Source organism: Sus scrofa, chromosome 10 (assembly GCF_000003025.6).
Source record: "Sus scrofa isolate TJ Tabasco breed Duroc chromosome 10, Sscrofa11.1, whole genome shotgun sequence".
Classification (NCBI taxonomy): domain Eukaryota; kingdom Metazoa; phylum Chordata; class Mammalia; order Artiodactyla; family Suidae; genus Sus; species Sus scrofa.
The window spans coordinates 51,777,168-51,795,328 of NC_010452.4; the positions used below are offsets into that span (position 1 = coordinate 51,777,168).

Here is an 18,161-nt window from a genome sequence, read left to right on the forward strand (position 1 = left end):
ACTGTCTTTTCTCCATTGTATATTCTTACCTCCTTTGTTGTATATTAACTGACCATATGTGCATAGGTTAATCTCTGGGCTTTCTATCCACTTCCACTGATCTATATGTCTGTTTTTGTGGCAGTACCATACTGTTTTGGTGACTATAGCTTTGTAGTATAGTTTTAAGTAGGGGAGCCTGATTCCAGTGCTTCAAATTTAAATGATCAACAGGACAGACACTCTTGACACCTGCTTTAATGAGACCTATGCAGTCATCTTCCTCCATAGGGCTATGAAAACACTTTCCTGTTTATTTGCACATGATAATATTTATCTTCAGATGTAGAGACCTGAATGAGTGAGGGAGCATGCTGTGTGATTACCTGGAAGAGACTTCCAGGCTAAGGAACATCAAGTGCAAAGGTCCTTGGATGGGAGTTTGCCTGTGTGTTCAAGGGTAGTGGGAGAACCAGGTGACTGGAATGGCATGAGCAGGGGAGGGTGGCTGAAGAGGTCATTGAAGTAGAAGATTTGGAGTTTTGCTCTGAATTGGAAAATCACTAGAAGCTTCATTTTTTTTTTTTTTTTTTTGTCTTTTGTCTTTTTTTGGTGGTTGTTGTTGTTATTGTTGCTATTTCTTGGGCCGCTCCCGCGGCATATGGAGGTTCCCAGGCTAGGGGTCGAATCGGAGCTGTAGCCACCGGCCTACGCCAGAGCCACAGCAACGCGGGATCCGAGCCGCGTCTGCAACCTACACCACAGCTCACAGCAACGCCGGATCGTTAACCCACTGAGCAAGGGCAGGGACCGAACCCGCAACCTCATGGTTCCTAGTCGGATTCGTTAACCACTGCGCCACCACGGGAACTCCAGAAGCTTCATTTTTAATTAGTAAGACAAATTTTCTCTTTTGCATGCCAACTGGGTCATTACCACACCTAATAAAATTAGCCATATAAATTCTTCAATATTCCTTATTGACCAAATAATATTCAATTTGATTATCTCCAGGGAATCTTTTATAGTGGTTTATTTAAATTGGGGTCCAGGGTAGGTAGACCTTTGCATTTGGGTGTTATGTCCTTTAAATTTTTTTTTCCCTATAATAGCCCCACTTACTTCCCTGTTCTTTCCAGTCCACTGATTTGCTAGAGAAATATGCTCATTTGTTATGTGGAACATCCCCCATTCTGGATTTGGTTAATTGTTTATGAGGATGTGTGGATGTGTGCATCGAGTCAGATCAACTCTCTAGACTTAAAGATCAGTTTGAAGGAAACACATATAGAATATGTTAAATGACACGTGGTATCACCCCAGGGCCTTTGCACTTAATGTTCTACCTGTATTTCCTACAAACTGGTCTTTAAATCTAGAGAGTTGCTTTGACTCAATTCAGTATTTTAGGCACAACTCCTTCTCTCAGACTACTATCTAATTCCTATTGCATCACATTATAAGGCATGTGATGTCTGGCTGTATTATTTTAATCAAATGTTATCAGCCTAATTCATATATATTAGGGTTCACCATTGAGCTTTCTTCAAATAATTTTAACTTCCATCGGTGATCACAAACCATGATCTAAGATTTTATTAGGGGTTGCAGATTGGTGATACCTTAATTTTATCTCTCTTTCTGCGTTTATTAGCTAAATTCTATTTTAAAAAATTTCCCCCAACTGGTTATCCTGAAATATTGTTGTAGATGAGATAAGGCAAGATAAATGCTTGATTCCTTTTACTTACCAATATTCAGAAAAATGTACTGAAAGTTTGGAGATACAGTGGGAAAGAAAGAAGTCAAGGATGATTGCAAGGATTTTACCTAAACAACAGGAAAGATGTGGTTGCCTTCAACTGAGACAAACAAGCGCATTTCGGTGGGAAATCAGTTCAGTTTTGAAATATTAAATTTAAGATGCCTCTTAGTCACCTAAGGGTAGATGTCTAATGGCAGTAATGATTATATGAGTCTGGAGTTCAGAATAAAGTTGAGGCTGGGGACATAAATTTGGGATGCGTTGATACAGATGGTGTTAAAGTCATAAGATTAAAGAAGGCCAGCTAGAGTGAGTGTTGGAGAAAAATAGAGAAATACAAGGATTGAGTCCTAATATTTGGTATTCTCTGACTTTCAAAAACTTTTTTTTTAATCTGATGTTTTCCCTCTAAAGGACTTCTTTTTTTGTGAACTGTTTTCATCTTTTGCTTTCTTACTGGCTTATGAAATTTGTGTATTCTTATTATTCACTCCGTATCAATTTTTGCCCACACCCACAGCATTCAGAAGTTCCTGGGCCAGGAATTGAACCTGAGCTACAGCAGTAACTCAAGGCACAGCAGTGACAACACTGGATCCTTAACCAGCTAGGGAACTCCCCTTATCAATTTTAAATATTACAAATATCTTTTCCCAGTCTGTTAACTTTGTGTGTGCTGTCCTTTATTGCACAGAGACTCTTTTTTTAATGATTTTTATTTTTTCCATCATAGTTTGTTTATAGTCTGTTAATTTCTATTGTACAGCAAAGTGACCCAGTCACACACATATATACATTCTTTTTCTCGCATTATCCTCCATCACGTTGTATCGCAAGTGACTATATATAGTTCCCTGTGCTATACAGCAGGATCTCATTGCTTATCCACTCCAAATGCAATAGTTTGAGTCTATTAACCCCAGACTCCCAGTCCATCCCACTCCCTTCCCCTCCCCCTTAGCAACCACAAGTCTGTTCTGTACAGAGATTCTTAATTTTTATCCATCAGTATTTTTGCCTTAGGTTTGTGTTTAGAAAATCCTCCTCCATCTCCTCTAAAATATTCTCCCACGTTTTCAGACAAGCCTTCTTGATTCACCTCTCATGGTTAGGTCTTTTCTTCATTGGGAGGTCACCCTCATATACCATGTGGAGTTCTTTTCCCCAGCACTGTCTCCTAAACAACCCACCTATCCAGACTGAGTTGTGGTACCACTTCGGTCACATACCATGTTCCAGTACATTCCTGAATCTGTTTCACTGTTCCTCTTTTAGTCCATTTATTTTTCCTTTCCAAACTGTTCTTATACTAGGATTTTTATGGCATGTGTTAGTATCTAGTTTGGCTATTCCTCCTATTTGCTTCTCAGGGCTGAAAAATAATGTTATACTTATTTTATTTTGTTTTATTTTATTTTATTATTTTTTTTAGGCTTGCAGTGTGGTATATGGAAGTTCCCAAGCTTGGGGTCGAATCAGAGCTGTAGCCACTGGCCTACGCCACAGCCACAGCAATGCCAGATCCGAGTAGCCTTTGCAACCTACACCACAGCTCATTGCAACATGGGATCCTCAACCCACTGAGCAAAGCCAGGAATGAAACCCCGAATCCTCACGGATCCTAGTCAGGTTCATTTCCACTGAGCCACAACAGAAACTCCCTTTGATATGTAATTTTAAAAGTAAAAGTGAGAAGTACATACTAATATTTTTGAATGTTTACTTGTACCTCTTTGCTCTTATGCTGAAAATTCTGGTTTCTCATCACATGCACATAATACTGACTTGCTTTCTCCTATAATTTCTGTTCATTTTAATCTCACTGTTTCTTCCAGCTTTCATGTCCTTAAGAATGAGATGTTTACTCGGCACACGTTGTTTCGGCAGTTTGCGGTGCTTGCTGATACATCCTTCAATTATGTTGTAAGTACATATCGGGGAGATGCTATTTGTCTCTTTGATGATATCTGTAACATGCCTTTCTGAATGTGTTTAGCATTTATTGAACCCCTGCCATTAGAGGCTCTTGAGATAGAGCAAGTGATATTCCCTCTGCTAGATGCTGATGGCATAAGACAGAATGTCTGAACCCAAATTGCTCAATCTGGTGTGAGATGTAGATGTGTAAACAAATTGTTACCATGAAGTGTGGTTGAGGTATCATAGAGGCAAGTTAATGACTTCTTCCAGCTGGGAGGCATCTATCAACCTGACCATTTCTGGGCATGGATAAGTGGTAGGGAAATATCACAGCTCAAGATCCAAGTGTCCCGTCACTTCCAAATGGAAAAAGAAGGTAAAAGAATCTGTTCCTAGTACCAAAGACTTGGAGGTAATGACAGAAGAAGCTGTGGATATCCAGAAGAATTTTCTAGACAGGGAAAGATCCATTGGAAGGCTCTAAGGCAGAACTGCGCCTGCCATGTTTGAGAAACAGCAAAGCATCCAAGTGAGCAAGGCGAGAGAATGGGATTAAATATAGTCAAAAGGATACTAGGACTTTGATTTTTTTTCTTTTATTTTGAGTAAAATTGGGAGCCATTTAGAGTTTTGAGCAGAGCAGTAAGGCAGTCTCACTTAACATTTTAAAAGGACAACTCTGGAAACTATGGAAGCCAGGAAAAGAAGCAGATTAGGAGGCTATTGAAGTGATGCTGGTGAGAGATGGTGTGGCTAGGACCACCTTAGGAGAAGAGATGGGAAAAATAGGGCAGCTACATGATGCCTGGAGTGCCATATAGTACTACGTGCTACGCAGTGTTAGATTTTATGTGTATGGAGAAAATGGACAGCTCTTAAAACATAGTACTTAGTGAAATTACTTAGTACGTAGTCCTTAGTGAAAGAAGTGGAAACACACAAGATGTAGTTTTTTATCTTGACTTCAAGATGTGTTCAACATTGGCTCAAGATTTTATAAGACTCTAAAAGAGAAAAAGTGCTGCCAGTTATACTATGGCACTCTAGTTGCATCCTAATTTTAGGGATGTTAAAATTCAGAAGGCTATGCCAGAGAATCAGCAAAATAGGATAACACATAATACCACTAGCATGAATTAAAATACATGCACACAGTCACACATTTTTGCAAGAAAATCCTCAAGTGAAAAATACACATTAATATTTAAATGGTTTATTTGGTGGGGGGAACAAAAAGGGAGTGGGAGCAGACTGTGGGGGAATAGAAAAATACATGCAAACATACTACGTGCACACATGTGTACATACATACAAACCCACGAGAGAGAAACCCTAAATAGGGAAAACTTCATATTAATTCCCAAAGCATCCATGGACCTCAGACCTCTTTTTGACACACATGCTTTGTGTACTTTTTTTTTTTTTTGTCTTTTTGCCATTTCTTGGGCCGCTCCCTCGGCGTTTGGAGGTTCCCAGGCTAGGGGTCTAATCGGAGCTGTACCTGCCAGCCTACGCCAGAGCCACAGCAACGCAGGATCCGAGCTGCATCTGCAACCTACACCACAGTTCACGGCAACGCCGGATCGTTAACCCACTGAGCAAGGGCAGGGACCGAACCTGCAACCTCATGGTTTCTAGTCGGATTCATTAACCACTGCGCCACAACGGGAACTCCCTGCTTTGTGTACTTTTGGTCCTTTTCACCCACACATTTTTTTTTTTAAATCTTTTTAGGGCCACACTTGTGGCCTGTGGAAGTTCCCAGGCTAGGGGTCGAATCAGAGCTGTAGCCACTGGCCGACACCACAGCCACAGCAACGCCAGATCTGAGCCGTGTCTGTGACCTACACCACAGCTCGCTGCAAAGCCGGATCCTTAACCCACTGAGCAAGGCCAGGGATCGAACCTGGATGTTAGATTTGTTTCCACTGAGCTGTGACAGGAACACCCTCAACCTGCACATTTTTAACATCCCGACTTACTTTGCTGTGTATGATGTTGGAGGCAATTCTGCAGTGTACTGCTGCTTCTGAACTCCTGGAAGAGATGATTTTGGGTTTTTTCTACTATGCAGTTCCTGGAAATGAGAACCACCACTGTGTAGCTTTCAGGTGCTGGGCTGGGCCAGGCTGGCAATTGCCCCGTGGTACCGAACCAGTTATAAGCAGTAAACCCCAAAAGGCACAGGGATAATCAAAAGGAAGTAGAGTCAGAGGAGATGTTGAGGAAAACATTTTTCTTGAATTTTCTCTCAAAGGAGCCTGAATTAAGAAGGGATCTGTTAAACATCTGTTCCTTGGGTTTAAAGGAAAGGATTTCCGTAGCCACATTTGAACAAACAAGTTAGGAGCATTATTTTTGTATCTCGGTTAAGGAAGGACTGAAGAACGTTCTACATCCATTTGAGTTGGTCATTATTTCCCCTGGAAAACACGGAACGTATCGTTTGTGTCTTTCAGAAAGTGAAACCTTTATTTGTGCAGTCCAAAATGAACTTGATAGCAGAGTCAGCGTCTTCTGAAAGTATTTTTCAGTCAGCTTCGGTGGGTAGATTATTTTTTCCCTATTTAATATTTAATAAGTCAGTATTCTTTAACCTCAGTCATGAAACTTTTTGACTTTTAACCTACAGATAGACAACAAGGGGGCAGACATAGTCAGTGATCAGTTATCCCTCCCACATTCACCAAAAGGTAAGAATCCTTTTTTTCTTTATTTTTTCAACTTTTTAAAAACTAAAGTCCAGTTGTTTTATAATGTGCCCATTTCTGGGAGTTCCCATTGTGGTGCAGAGGAAATGAATTCGACTAGGAACCACGAGGTTTGGGGTTCGATCCCTGGCCTTGCTCAGTGGGTTAAGGATCTGGTGTTGTCATGAGCTGTGGTATATGTCACAGGCGCGGCGGCTTGGATCTGGCATGGCTGTGGCTGTGGTGTAGGCTGACAGCTGTAGCTCCCCTTCAGCCCCTAGCCTGGAAACCTCCATATGCCGTGGGTGCGACCCTAAAAAGCAAAAAAAAAAAAAAAAAAAAAAAAAGTGCCCATTTCTGCTGTTTAGCAAAGTGACCCGGTCTTACATATACATACATTCTTTTTCTCATGCTGTCTTCCGTCATGTTCTGTCTTAAGAAACTGGATATAGTTCCCTGTGCTATGCAGTGAAAACTCATTGCTTATCCATTCTAAATGTAATAGTTTCATCCACTAACCCCAAACTCCCTGTCCATTCTACCCCCTTCCCCCCTGCCTTTGGCAACCACAAGTTTGCTCTCCATGTCTGTGAGTCTGTTTCTATTCTGTAGATAGGTTCATCCATGCCATATTTTACTTTATTTTGTTTTTTTTTTATTTGTTTGTTTTCTGATGTTTTTATTATTCAGGTATTTTAAAATTTTTTATTATAATTGATTTACAACGTTCTGTCAGTTTCTGCTGTACAGCAGAGGGACCCAGTCATACATGTATACATACATTCTTTTTATCACATTATCCTGCATCATGTTCCATTACAAGTGATTAGCTGTATAGTTCTCTGGGCTGTACAGTAGGATCCCCCATTGCCCATCGCCTCCAAATGCAGCTGTTTTCATCTACTCACCCCAGACTCCCAATCCATCCCATTCCCTCCCTCTTCCCCTGGCAAGCACAAGTCTGTCCTCCATATCCACAATCTTTTCTGTTTTGTAAACAGGTCATTTGTGCCATATTTTAGACTCCACATATAAGTGATAGAATATGGTGTCTGTCTTTCTCTTTCTGACTTACTTCACTCAGTATGAGAGTCTCAGGTTCCATCCATGTTTCTGCAAATGGCACTATTTTGTCCTTTTCTGTGGCTGAGTAGCATTCCATTGTGTATACGTACCACACCTTAATCCATTCATCTATCGCTGGACATTTATTTGTTTCCAGGTCTTGGCTCTTGTAAATAATGCCACTGTGAATGTACAGGTGCAGGTATCATTTTGAATTGTAGTTTTGTTTGTATATATGCCCAGGAGTGGGATTGCTGGATCATAGGATGGTTCTGTATTTAATTTTCTGAGGAACCTCCATACTGTTTTCCATAGTGGTTGTACCAATTTACATTCCCAAAAAGGTCAGAATCCTTATTTTTAGAGAAAGGGCTCACACACAGAATGGATATTTCATCAAGATTAATATCACTTTTCCCTGCTATTCTGAGATGTATGGTTTCTGGTTGAATGCATGACTTTTTCCATCCAATTTAGGAAACTAATGCATACATATGGTGAAGAAAAGAATACCAATATGTAGATCTAAATAGTGATCTCTGCTAATTGAAAATGAATTGAGTCATACTTCAAAACTAGAAACTGTCTCAGCTGGAATCTTATTTCTTTTTTGTTAAACTGCCAATAAACCTGAACTCCTATTAAATTCCTGTTTTTCTGGAGTTCCCTTCGTGGCTCAGTGGTTGACGAATCCGACTAGGAACCATGAGGTTGCGGATTCGATCCCTGGCCTTGCTCAGTGGGTAGAGGATCTGGCATTGCCGTGAGTTGTGGGGTGGGTCACGGACTGGCTCGGATCTGGCGTTGCTTTGGCTCTGGCGTAGGCCAGCAGCTACAGCTCCGATTAGACCCTTAGCCTGGGAACCTCTATATGCCACGGGTGCGGCCCCAGAAAAGACAAAAAAACACAAAAAATAATAATAAAATAAAATAAAAAATTTAAAATTCCTGCTTTTCTAATTTAGTACTTAGAAGGAAAGTTTGACTCTTTCTAGCATCCTTTGTCTCCCATCAGTCCTTATGGTGCCTCAAATTGAACTCTTTCAGACGTGGAAGTACATTGTCCATATGTTTCTGTAAGTTTTTAGGAAACAATCGTGATTGCTTTCCTCTAATAAACAAGTTGGATTAACAAAATACAACATAATTAGATTGAATTGTTATTGATGGTAATCAAAAGGTGTCAATAATTTCTGTCTGGGAATCTTTAAAACTAGACTTTTATAATGAATCTTTATGTGAGGAGGAAGATATGAGTTTAAATCCTGAACCCTAATTTTATTTTATTTTATTTTATTTTATTTTGTTTTATCTTTATGACTGGACCTGCGGCATATGGAAGTTCTCCAGCTAGGGATCTAATTGGAGCTGCAACTGCTGGCCTGTGCCACGGCCCCAGCAACACAAGATCCAAGCCCCATCTGTGACCTATGCTGCAGCTTGTAGCAGTGCTGGATCCTTACTCCACTGAGCAAGGCCAGGGATCAAACCTGTAACCTCAGAGAGATAGCATAGGGTTCTTAACCTGCTGAGCCACGATGGGAACTCCTGGACCCTAATTTTAAAATCTACTTTTTGAAACCTGGATTGAGCTTTCCCAGAAAGGAACCTCTCTTCTGGTTCCTCCATGCAATAGAGAGGCCTTTTCTGTAGTGCTGACAATTATAGGTATTATCTTTTCCAGACGTGTCTACCCTGAGTGCAAAGGAATCTCTTGGCAATCACAGTGCTGACTGCCTTCTGGACTGGCATTCAGTTTACAGTAGGACCCAGACTGGGCTCTATAGCAGTCGCTAGCTTAGAGTATGGCAAGCTTTTAAAGACATTAGCATTTAAATAAGGAATTGGCTCTACTGAATTGTTGGAAATTCCAACCCATGCAGTAAGTTATTTCTAAAATATCATAGTGTAGGAATTCCATTCATGGCTCAGTGGTTAATAAATCCGACTGTGAACCATGAGGTTGCCGGTTTGATCACTGGCCGTGCTCAGTGGGTTAAGGATCCAGCGTTGCTGTGAGCTGTGGTGGAGGTTGCAGACACAGCTCGGATCTGGCATTGCTGTGGCTGTGGAGTAGGCTGGCAGCTGTAGCTCTGATTTGACCCTAGCCTAGAAATTTCCATATGCCTCAGGTGCAGCCCTAAAAAGCGAAAAATAAAAATAAAAAATAAAGTTGATTTTTCTCAGCCAAGCAAACCGTTTTTCAATGGTCTGTCTGAAGCAATACAAACCAACCTTGATGGCCACCTGGGCCAGAAGGTAGCCTCAACTAAAACAACGGCTGGCATTTCCTTTCCTTTGCCCTGAAAATGCAAAGTGTAGAGTTATTTCCACCCTGTCTACTGAAAATCCTCCTAAGGCAAAAAGCTCCCCCCCCCTTTTGCCTTACTATTAAAATTAAAGGTAAATACTATTTTATGGTCCATAGTTTTGCAGGATGCCACAAAGCGCATCATTCTGGATATGGATCTGCACTGTAGGGGTGAGGGGTGGGGGGTGCTCCTACAGAAAGTCTCTGGATGAAACCCTGCTATTTCTTTCTACAAAATCTCTGATAGAATTTTAACATGTCATGTTCTCCCCTCTGTAGGTACTGTGGGGAAATGGCCTAGTTAGCACAAGTTTCTGGTTAATTGGCTTCCAGTTAATCCAAAATGTACTAGAAATAACTTTTCTATTTTTAATGGATAAAAAGGCCAATATATGAATGCCAGGCGGAAATTGAATTGCAACTTTACTAATTTGGAGAGTAAATGAATTTTTTCAGGAGTTCCGTCGTGGCTCAGCAGTTAACGAATCTAACTAGCATCCATGAGGACTCAGGTTTGATCCCTGGCCTTGCTCAGTGGGTTAAGGATCCGACATTGGCTTGAGCTGTGGTGTAGGTCGCAGACACTGCTTGGATCTGGCATTGCTGTGGCTGTGGCGTAGGCTGGCAGCTACAGCGCCAATTTGATCCCTAGCCTGGGAACCTCCATATGCCATGGATGCGGCCCTAAAAAGCAAAAAAAAAAAAAAAGAAAGTTTTTCATTAGAAAATAATCTTTCAAGTTTATGTCAACTGAATGGTATTCACACCAGACTTTCAAAGGACCCAAACCATCATCACAAAATAAGTCACTCCAATCTTCCCAGGGACTTCAGAAGGTTGAGTATCCCATTCAGGCCCTTAGGAAATAGTTCAGTATGTTATTAGTGTTGTCCTTTTTTTGCGGGTGGAGGAAAGAAGGAAGGATTTCTTACTTGCAACAAGTAAGGAAAATACCAGCAATTTTTCCCAAAGCGGTGTCTCCAGTTATTAGTGTTTTCAAGCACTGATGCACAAACACATTTTCAAAGTGTTGTTAGCTACACAGTTCGTATGTACCTGACTTAAAGACAAATCTTTATTACTTTTTATAACACAGGGGTGACCGTACCATATCTGGTGATAGGAGCCAAATTGAACTCCTTAAAGTTACTGTTGTATTGAGTTCTGCTTTTTAAATTTTGTAAGCAGAATGTTAATATTTTAAATACCCTATCAAATACTTATCTTCCCTGTTGACAGCATCCTCAGTGTCACTTCACAGATAAAGGTTCTTACGTTGTATTTTTATGCCACAAGACACTTTTGAAAAATCTGGGTAAGTAACACGTAATGGGTGTAGGTACTACTCGAAATGCCTTTCCAGTTGTAACTCCAATCCTCACGAAAACCCTGTTAGGTCGGCTCTCTTGCTTTCTCATGTCTATGGCGGAGACAGTTAGATACAGAGGGGTTTAGTAAGCTTCTAGGGTTGCAATCACAAATAAATAGATTATTAATTTATGAATAAGGCTGGGTTCAGACCCAGACAGTGTGGCCCCCAGAGCCAAGGCTTGTCATTGCTCATTTATATTGACTTGCCCCAAGACTCATGCATGACAATGTGTGGTTCCATTTTCAACAATATGCAAGGGAAAACATGTAATATAGCAAAGGCTTTGGAGGTGGACAGACCACTTTTCATCTCATTCCAGCCCCTTGCCCATGGGGCGACTTCATCTCCATTCCCTCTGCTCTAAAATGAGGATGATGACCCCACCTCCTAGCTTTGTTATGAGGATTAAATGAGATAACATAGGTGCCGTGCCTAGCTGACCCACCCCTGCCTTTCCTCCTGAGCTGTGGATAGTATAATTCCTGGGTACCCTAAATAAAGTCTGGCAAACCTGCATGTTAACCCACTCACTGCATGAGAGCTGTAATGTCCCCAGCAGTAGGCTGGTGATCTAAGAGAGCTGGTCTCTCCTGTAATTCTTTAGTCACTAATTCTCTACCTAGCATCAGTAAGAATAAAATTCAGAGTTCCTGTCGTGGCTCAGTGGTTAATGAATCCTACTGGGAACCATGAGGTTGTGGGTTCGATCCCTGGCCTTGCTCAGTGGGTTAAGGATCCGGCGTTGCCATGAGCTGTGGTGTAGGTCTCAGACGAGGCTCGGATCCCGTGTTGCTGTGGCTCTGGTGTAGGCCAGCGGCAACAGCTCCGACTCGACCCCTAGCCTGGGAACCTCCATATGCCGCAGGAGCGGCCCAAGAAATGGCAAAAAGACAAAAAAAAAAAAAAAAAAGAATAAAATTCATCTTTAGCATCAAAATATACAGTAGATGTTTTGAAAGAGCAAAATAAAGCATAAAATATAACTTTTTAGCATCAAAATATACAGTAGATTTTTGAAAAGAGCAAAATAAAGCATAAAATATAACTTTAAAGTTATATCAGGTGATATATCGTTCCTAAACAAATTGAAATTGCCTTTTTGTTATGTTGCAAGCTTTACTTGCCAAACACGCTAGCAAAAACAACAGAGTTCCTTGTGCAACAGTTTAAGTTTTAGAGATAGATAAATCCTCATTAATTTAAGGGAATAAAAAAGTGAGGTACAATACTATCTGCAAAATTTCAAAGCCAGCCTTTACGTAGTAGTAATTAGCCCAGGAGATCCCAGGTAACATTATTAATTTGTTTGCTACTTAACTGTGATAAAATTTGGGATCTGAGCTGCCCATTGTGTACTGTGCACAGACACAGATTTTATGTACTCAAGAAGACCTTTCTCACAGTCCAGTAATTAGGTGCTATTGACATTGTAATCTTTGGAAATGTTCCTAATGAGCCCCAAAGACACGAATCTCATAGATAAAACCTCAAAGTAACAGTGACCCTTTAAGTGGCTTGTCGGTAAGAGAAAGCTCAAACATAGATATCTGCGAGGCAAGAGTGACCCAAATTTAAACCTGGATTACATTGTATTGTTCATTCTCTGGGACTTTTAGGGAGGAAACAGGGAAGGGGTGATTTTTAAAGATCTGTAAAAAATAGCAGAACAATTGCAGTGCATTGGATAGGATTTTGAAACTTTTCTTATCACCCTTTGAAACATTGGACCTGAAAAGTGTTTTTTTTTACTAAATGTATTATCCACCAATTTATAAAAATAAATGTTAATTGAGAATGGAGTTCAGTTGCCCCGTATTTGTTTTAAATACAAAAATAATTTTAAAAGTCACACGGAAATTAGAACTTAGATAGAATTTTAGGCATAAGTGTTAGCACTGTTTTACATACTGTTTTTAGACTTCAGGTATAATTAACATAATGTTTTATGATACGTTCAAATGCATATTTTATAATATCACTGCATATACCCCATACATACGTAAGTAATATGTAACATTACTTAGCATGTTATTGGCTATTAAAAATATTAAAATAGGACTAACCTGATTTACAAAATATAATCGATGAAGGGGTCTGTTAAAATTTATGACTAATAACTTTTCTTCTACTTCCCTTGTTGTCACAAATTACCTATAATTCAAATGCTGTATTTCTAAGTTATATGTGTCATCTTTCTCTTCGAGATTTGGGCTGATTCTCAACTACCTTTTCTTAGGAATTTTCCTTTATGCCTATATTCCAGAGATATTTTCTATTTGAGGCATGGGGTTTAGGATATTAAATGACAAATTAAAGCCTCGAAGGTCAGCAGTGTGTCTTTTAAGATACCTTTCCAAATACGGAAAATTCTTACCGGTATAGAAGAGAGTCAAGGTGACCAACTGGACCCAAGAATTAATCACAGAAATCTGAAGTTCTCTATCTAACTGAAGCTTTGTCCATTGGTCAGATAGGGGATTGAAAAATGTAAAAAATGAAAATGGATAATCCATGCTTTGAAAATAATGGTAACAGTTGAAACACGTAGTAGAGGCAAAGTACTTTGAATTTGTAAGATCATAACAACTTAATAGAAAAAAAAGTCACAACTAATACATATTAAAAATGTACTTTTGGGAGTTCCCATTGTGGCTCAGTGGTAATGAACTGGATTAGTATCCATGAGGATGAGGGTTCAATCCCTGGCCTCAATCGGTGGGTTAAGGATCAGGCTGTGGAGTAGGTTGCAAATGTGGCTTGGATCTGGCATTGCTATGGCTATGGTGTAGGCCAGCTGCTACAGCTCCAGTTCCACCCCAAGCTTGGGAACTTCCGTATGCTGCAGGTGCAGCCCTAAAAAGACAAAAACAAAATTAAAATGTACTTTATTAATTTGATGGACAATCCTGTATTAACGCAGTCTAGTGATGGTTTTATGAATATGTAGATACTGTATCATTAGATAAATGCTGCTAAGGATATTCCTAATTATGCCCCAAAATGGTTTAGTCTCCACAGCATGAAGCATGAGGCAAGGATGCTTTCTGGTGTGTGCTATTTTTCAGTTGTTAAGCCATAAGTTGGATTCCAGCAGCCTCTCTGGATCCTCTGGTCAATGATTTCATGCCAAACCTCAGCTGCTCTTTGCTGCCCAGTTACTTAAGAGTAAATATAAACCATGTAAGCCTTTATGGTAGTAAGAAAATATTGAGAAATGTTTTCATTAGTGGAGAGACAAGTGGGTATTAATTTTTAAATTCAGGAAGGATTCTGTTGGAGAAATGGCAAATTGTTACAAGATACTGTGTATGGACTCATACAAATCATAGGTATATCAAGTGCACCCTTAACTGAGCTGGGAACGACATCTCTGTATGTGAAGGTATGAATATTTTTTTCCACTGAAGGAACCCCAAGTTTGGAACTGGAGGGAATAAACTGAGATCAGAAAAGCAGTATAAACTAAGTATAGTATTTGTGTTTTCACATCAGTAAGACTGAATTGAAAAAAGGCTTAATTTCCTCATAGATTTGATGTAAAAACAGTTTTTATATTTCTTGTGAAATAGTTCGAATATTCAGAAAACACAGAATTACATGTTTAACACCCCCCCAGCTCTGTTAGATTTTGCTATGATTGATTCATAAAAGAAAGAAAACAGGAAGATAGAATTGAAGCCCCCTGACAACCATTTATCTCCCTCCCCAGAGGTAATCAGTGCCCTGATTTGCATTTGTCAATCTTCCATATTTTATATGTTTCTATATACACATGAAATGTATCATTTGGCATGGTTTCAATGATTATATAAATGAGAGTGGAAGGCATGTATTCTTTCTTTCCCCATAAATGTTACGTTAATTATATATTTTGCTATATGTAGCTTGAGTTCACTTATTTTACCTGCTGTATAGGATATTCAGGATGTGATATGCTACAGTATATTGTTTCTCAAGTTGATGGGACTTTAGAAGATTCTCAATTTGTTGCAGTCATAAGCATATTACATAAGCATATTACAGCTGCTGTAACTATATATCCCTGTACACTTCTCATCGTCTTACGTTTAAGAGTTTTACTAGAGTAAATGCCTAGGAATGGAATTGCTGAGTTGAAGAGCATAAATACATCTTTACTAGATACTGCCAAATTGGGCCACTAAAAAGCTACATTAATTTACACTCATACCGTAGTGTATGAGTTTGTATTGTTCCATATTCTTACTAACACTTGAAGTTGCCATAGATTTTATTTTTTGCCAACCTGATGGGTGTGAAATTACCTCTCTCTCTTTTTGGCCACCTCTTTTTTAAGTATATTTTCCCACTCTGAGTTTATAAAGATAATTCTACACGGTCTTCTATAAATATCACTGATTCGATTCTCACCCTTAGGTGCTTTAAAGCATCAGAATTAATTTTTGTGGATGATATGATTTTGGAGTGTGACTTTTGTTCCAATGAAATGGCCATAGATCTAGCACCATCTATCTCCCCCACTCCTGATTTGTAATGCTACCTCTGACACTCTGACCTATGCTGCTTTTCCATGGACTTTTTTTTCCATGGACTTTTTCTAGGCTCTTCATTCTTTACAACTGACCTATTTGTCTTTTCTGCTCTAATACCAGACTTTTAGTAATTTGGGTTGTAAAATAAAACTTGATAGTTGGCACAGTAAGTCGTTCCATCTTATCTTCATAATTGTCTTAGCCTCTTTTGAGTCTCTACTTTTTTTTTTTTTTTTTTTTTTTTTTTTGCTTTGCTTTTTAGAGCCACACTCTATGGAGGTTTCCTGGCTAGGGGTCGAATCAGAGCTGTAGCCGCCAGCCACAGCCACAGCCACAGCCACAGCAACACCAGATCTGAGCCGCGACTGTGACCTACATCACACTCACAGCAACACCGGATCTTTAACCCACTGAGCGAGGCCAGCAATTGAATTCACAATGTCATGGTGCCTAGTAGGATTCATTTCCTCTGCGCCACAACAGGAACTCCTACTTTTTTCATGTGAATTTTAGGTTTACCATTTCAAGATCTATGAAAAAAAATTTTGGTATTTTGATTTAAAAATTGATTTAGGGAGTTCCCTGGTGGCTCAGCAGCTTAAGGATTTGGCATTGCCATTGCTGTGGCATGAATTCTGTCACTGGCCTGGAACTTTCACATGCCACAGTCATGGCCAAAAGAAAAAAAAAAAAAAAAACACTGATCTGGAAAGAATTAACTTTTTTTTTTTTTTTTGTCTTTTCTAGGGCTGCACCCACAGCATATGGAGATTCCCAGGCTAGGGGTCTAATCAGAGCTACAGCTGCTGGCCTATGCCAGAGCCACAGCAATGCGGGTTCGGAGCCACGTCTGTGACCTACACCACAGCCCACAGCAACGCTGGATACTTAACCCACTGAACAAGGCCAGGGATCAAACCCTCAGCCTCATGTTCCTAGTTGGATTCATTAACCACTGAGCCACAATGGGAACTCCAAGAATTAATGTTTTTATGACATTGAGTCCTCATATGAAAATGTTGTAACTTTCCATTGATTTGGAGATTCCTGTATAACTTCTTTAACAGTGTTTTATAATATTGTGGTAAAGGTTTTTACACATCTTTTATTAGATTTGTTCTTAAGTAACTCATAGATATAACCATCTTATAGTTTTTGTTACTATTGTAAATGGAATGTTTTTTACTTATGACATATTTTAAATGTTTATTACTGTTGAGTATTGGGTTTTGTATTTTCATCTTGGTTCCAACAAACTTGCTGAATGCTATTGAGTCAGTTTATCTGAAAAGTCTCATCATTTCTATTTAGACAATCACATCATCCATAGCTTAAAAGATTTGTCTCATCCTATTTTTTTTTTCTTCTCCGGTTCATTACCACTGAGCCACAATGGAAACTCCTGATCTAAATGTTTTAATTTTTATGTTTATTTCTCTGTTGTGCATATGGATGAATTTCTCAGTGTTACCTTTGCCATTTTGCTAATCCTCTCTCTTCAGCCATGCCCAATTTATCCCTTTTTTTATTTTTTAGGGCCACACCTGCAGCATATGGAGGTTCCCAGGCTAGGTGTCAAATCGGAGCTGTAGCTGCTGGCCTACACCACAGCAATGCCAAGTCCAAGCCACATCTGTGACTACACCACAGCTCACAGCAACGCAGGATCCTTAACTCACTGAGCAAGGCCAGGGATTGAACCTGCATTCTCATGGATACTAGTCAGATTCATTTCCACTGAGCCACGACAGGAACTCCTATCCCATGTTTTCATTTTCTTTTAGTGTCTTTTTTATTTCCCAAGACTTTAAATTGATTCATTTTCAGAGCCATCAGTTCTTATTTTATTCTGGCCTGTTTTGTATCATAATTTATTTTTTTAGTGGACACTGGCAATTATTTTGGGGTATACTAAACACACACATTTTTAGAACTTTGTCAAATTCTTTCACCAAGTTAGGTTTATCTGGACTGGATTCGTGTCCTGATAGCTTACCTTGCTGTTGTCTTTCCTACCATCCTTATTTTGGAACTTTAGTTTACAGGATCAGGTTTCCCTCTGTCATTCATGTTCCTTCTCTCTCTCTCTCCACACAAATGCACTGTTTTCCTGAGTACAGTTCTGTGATTACACCCACTTTTGCCACTCTCACCCACAGTCTACAGCGCATTCTTACAAGTTTGGGGTGCCTGTTCTGCTGTGATGTTAGGGCCTGGCAGCCCCTAAGCCAGCAGGTGGCTTGGCTCAGTTCCTCTAAGTTTTGCCTTCAAGCCTCCCAAGTCCAAAGCTTTCTTAAAAGCCGTAGCCCCAGGTTAGAAACTACGTTTTCCCCTCCCAGTTTCCTTTCATTCGTGCTTCTGTCTTTTGAGGAGTGATTTGTTCTTTCACCCACCATGGAGCATGCTTAGCCTCTGTTACCAAAAGGAGCTTTATCCTTGGCTGTCACTATTAATTTCTGCAGCTGGAATTAAACAGGCCCGTGGTTTCAGCCTGTGTATGAGCTTCCTAGGGCTGCCCTAACAAAGCACAGCAGCCCAGTTGGCCAAA

General features: G+C 39.8%; 1 protein-coding gene across 3 annotated transcripts in view; it reads left to right on the forward strand.

Annotated features, from left to right (window-relative positions):
* C10H10orf67 (chromosome 10 C10orf67 homolog) overlaps window positions 1–18,161 on the forward strand; it is a 128,971-nt gene that overhangs the window by 93,998 nt on the left and 16,812 nt on the right. For all 3 annotated transcript variants that reach the window (XR_001299311.2, XR_001299314.2, XM_013980259.2), the window contains exons 14-16: window positions 3,580–3,667; window positions 6,124–6,207; window positions 6,297–6,357. Coding sequence is in view for 1 of the 3 variants with exons in the window: in XM_013980259.2 (XP_013835713.1) it covers window positions 3,580–3,667; window positions 6,124–6,207; window positions 6,297–6,357 (233 nt within the window). In the remaining 2 variants the exon portion in view is untranslated. The remainder of the gene's footprint in view (window positions 1–3,579; window positions 3,668–6,123; window positions 6,208–6,296; window positions 6,358–18,161) is intronic.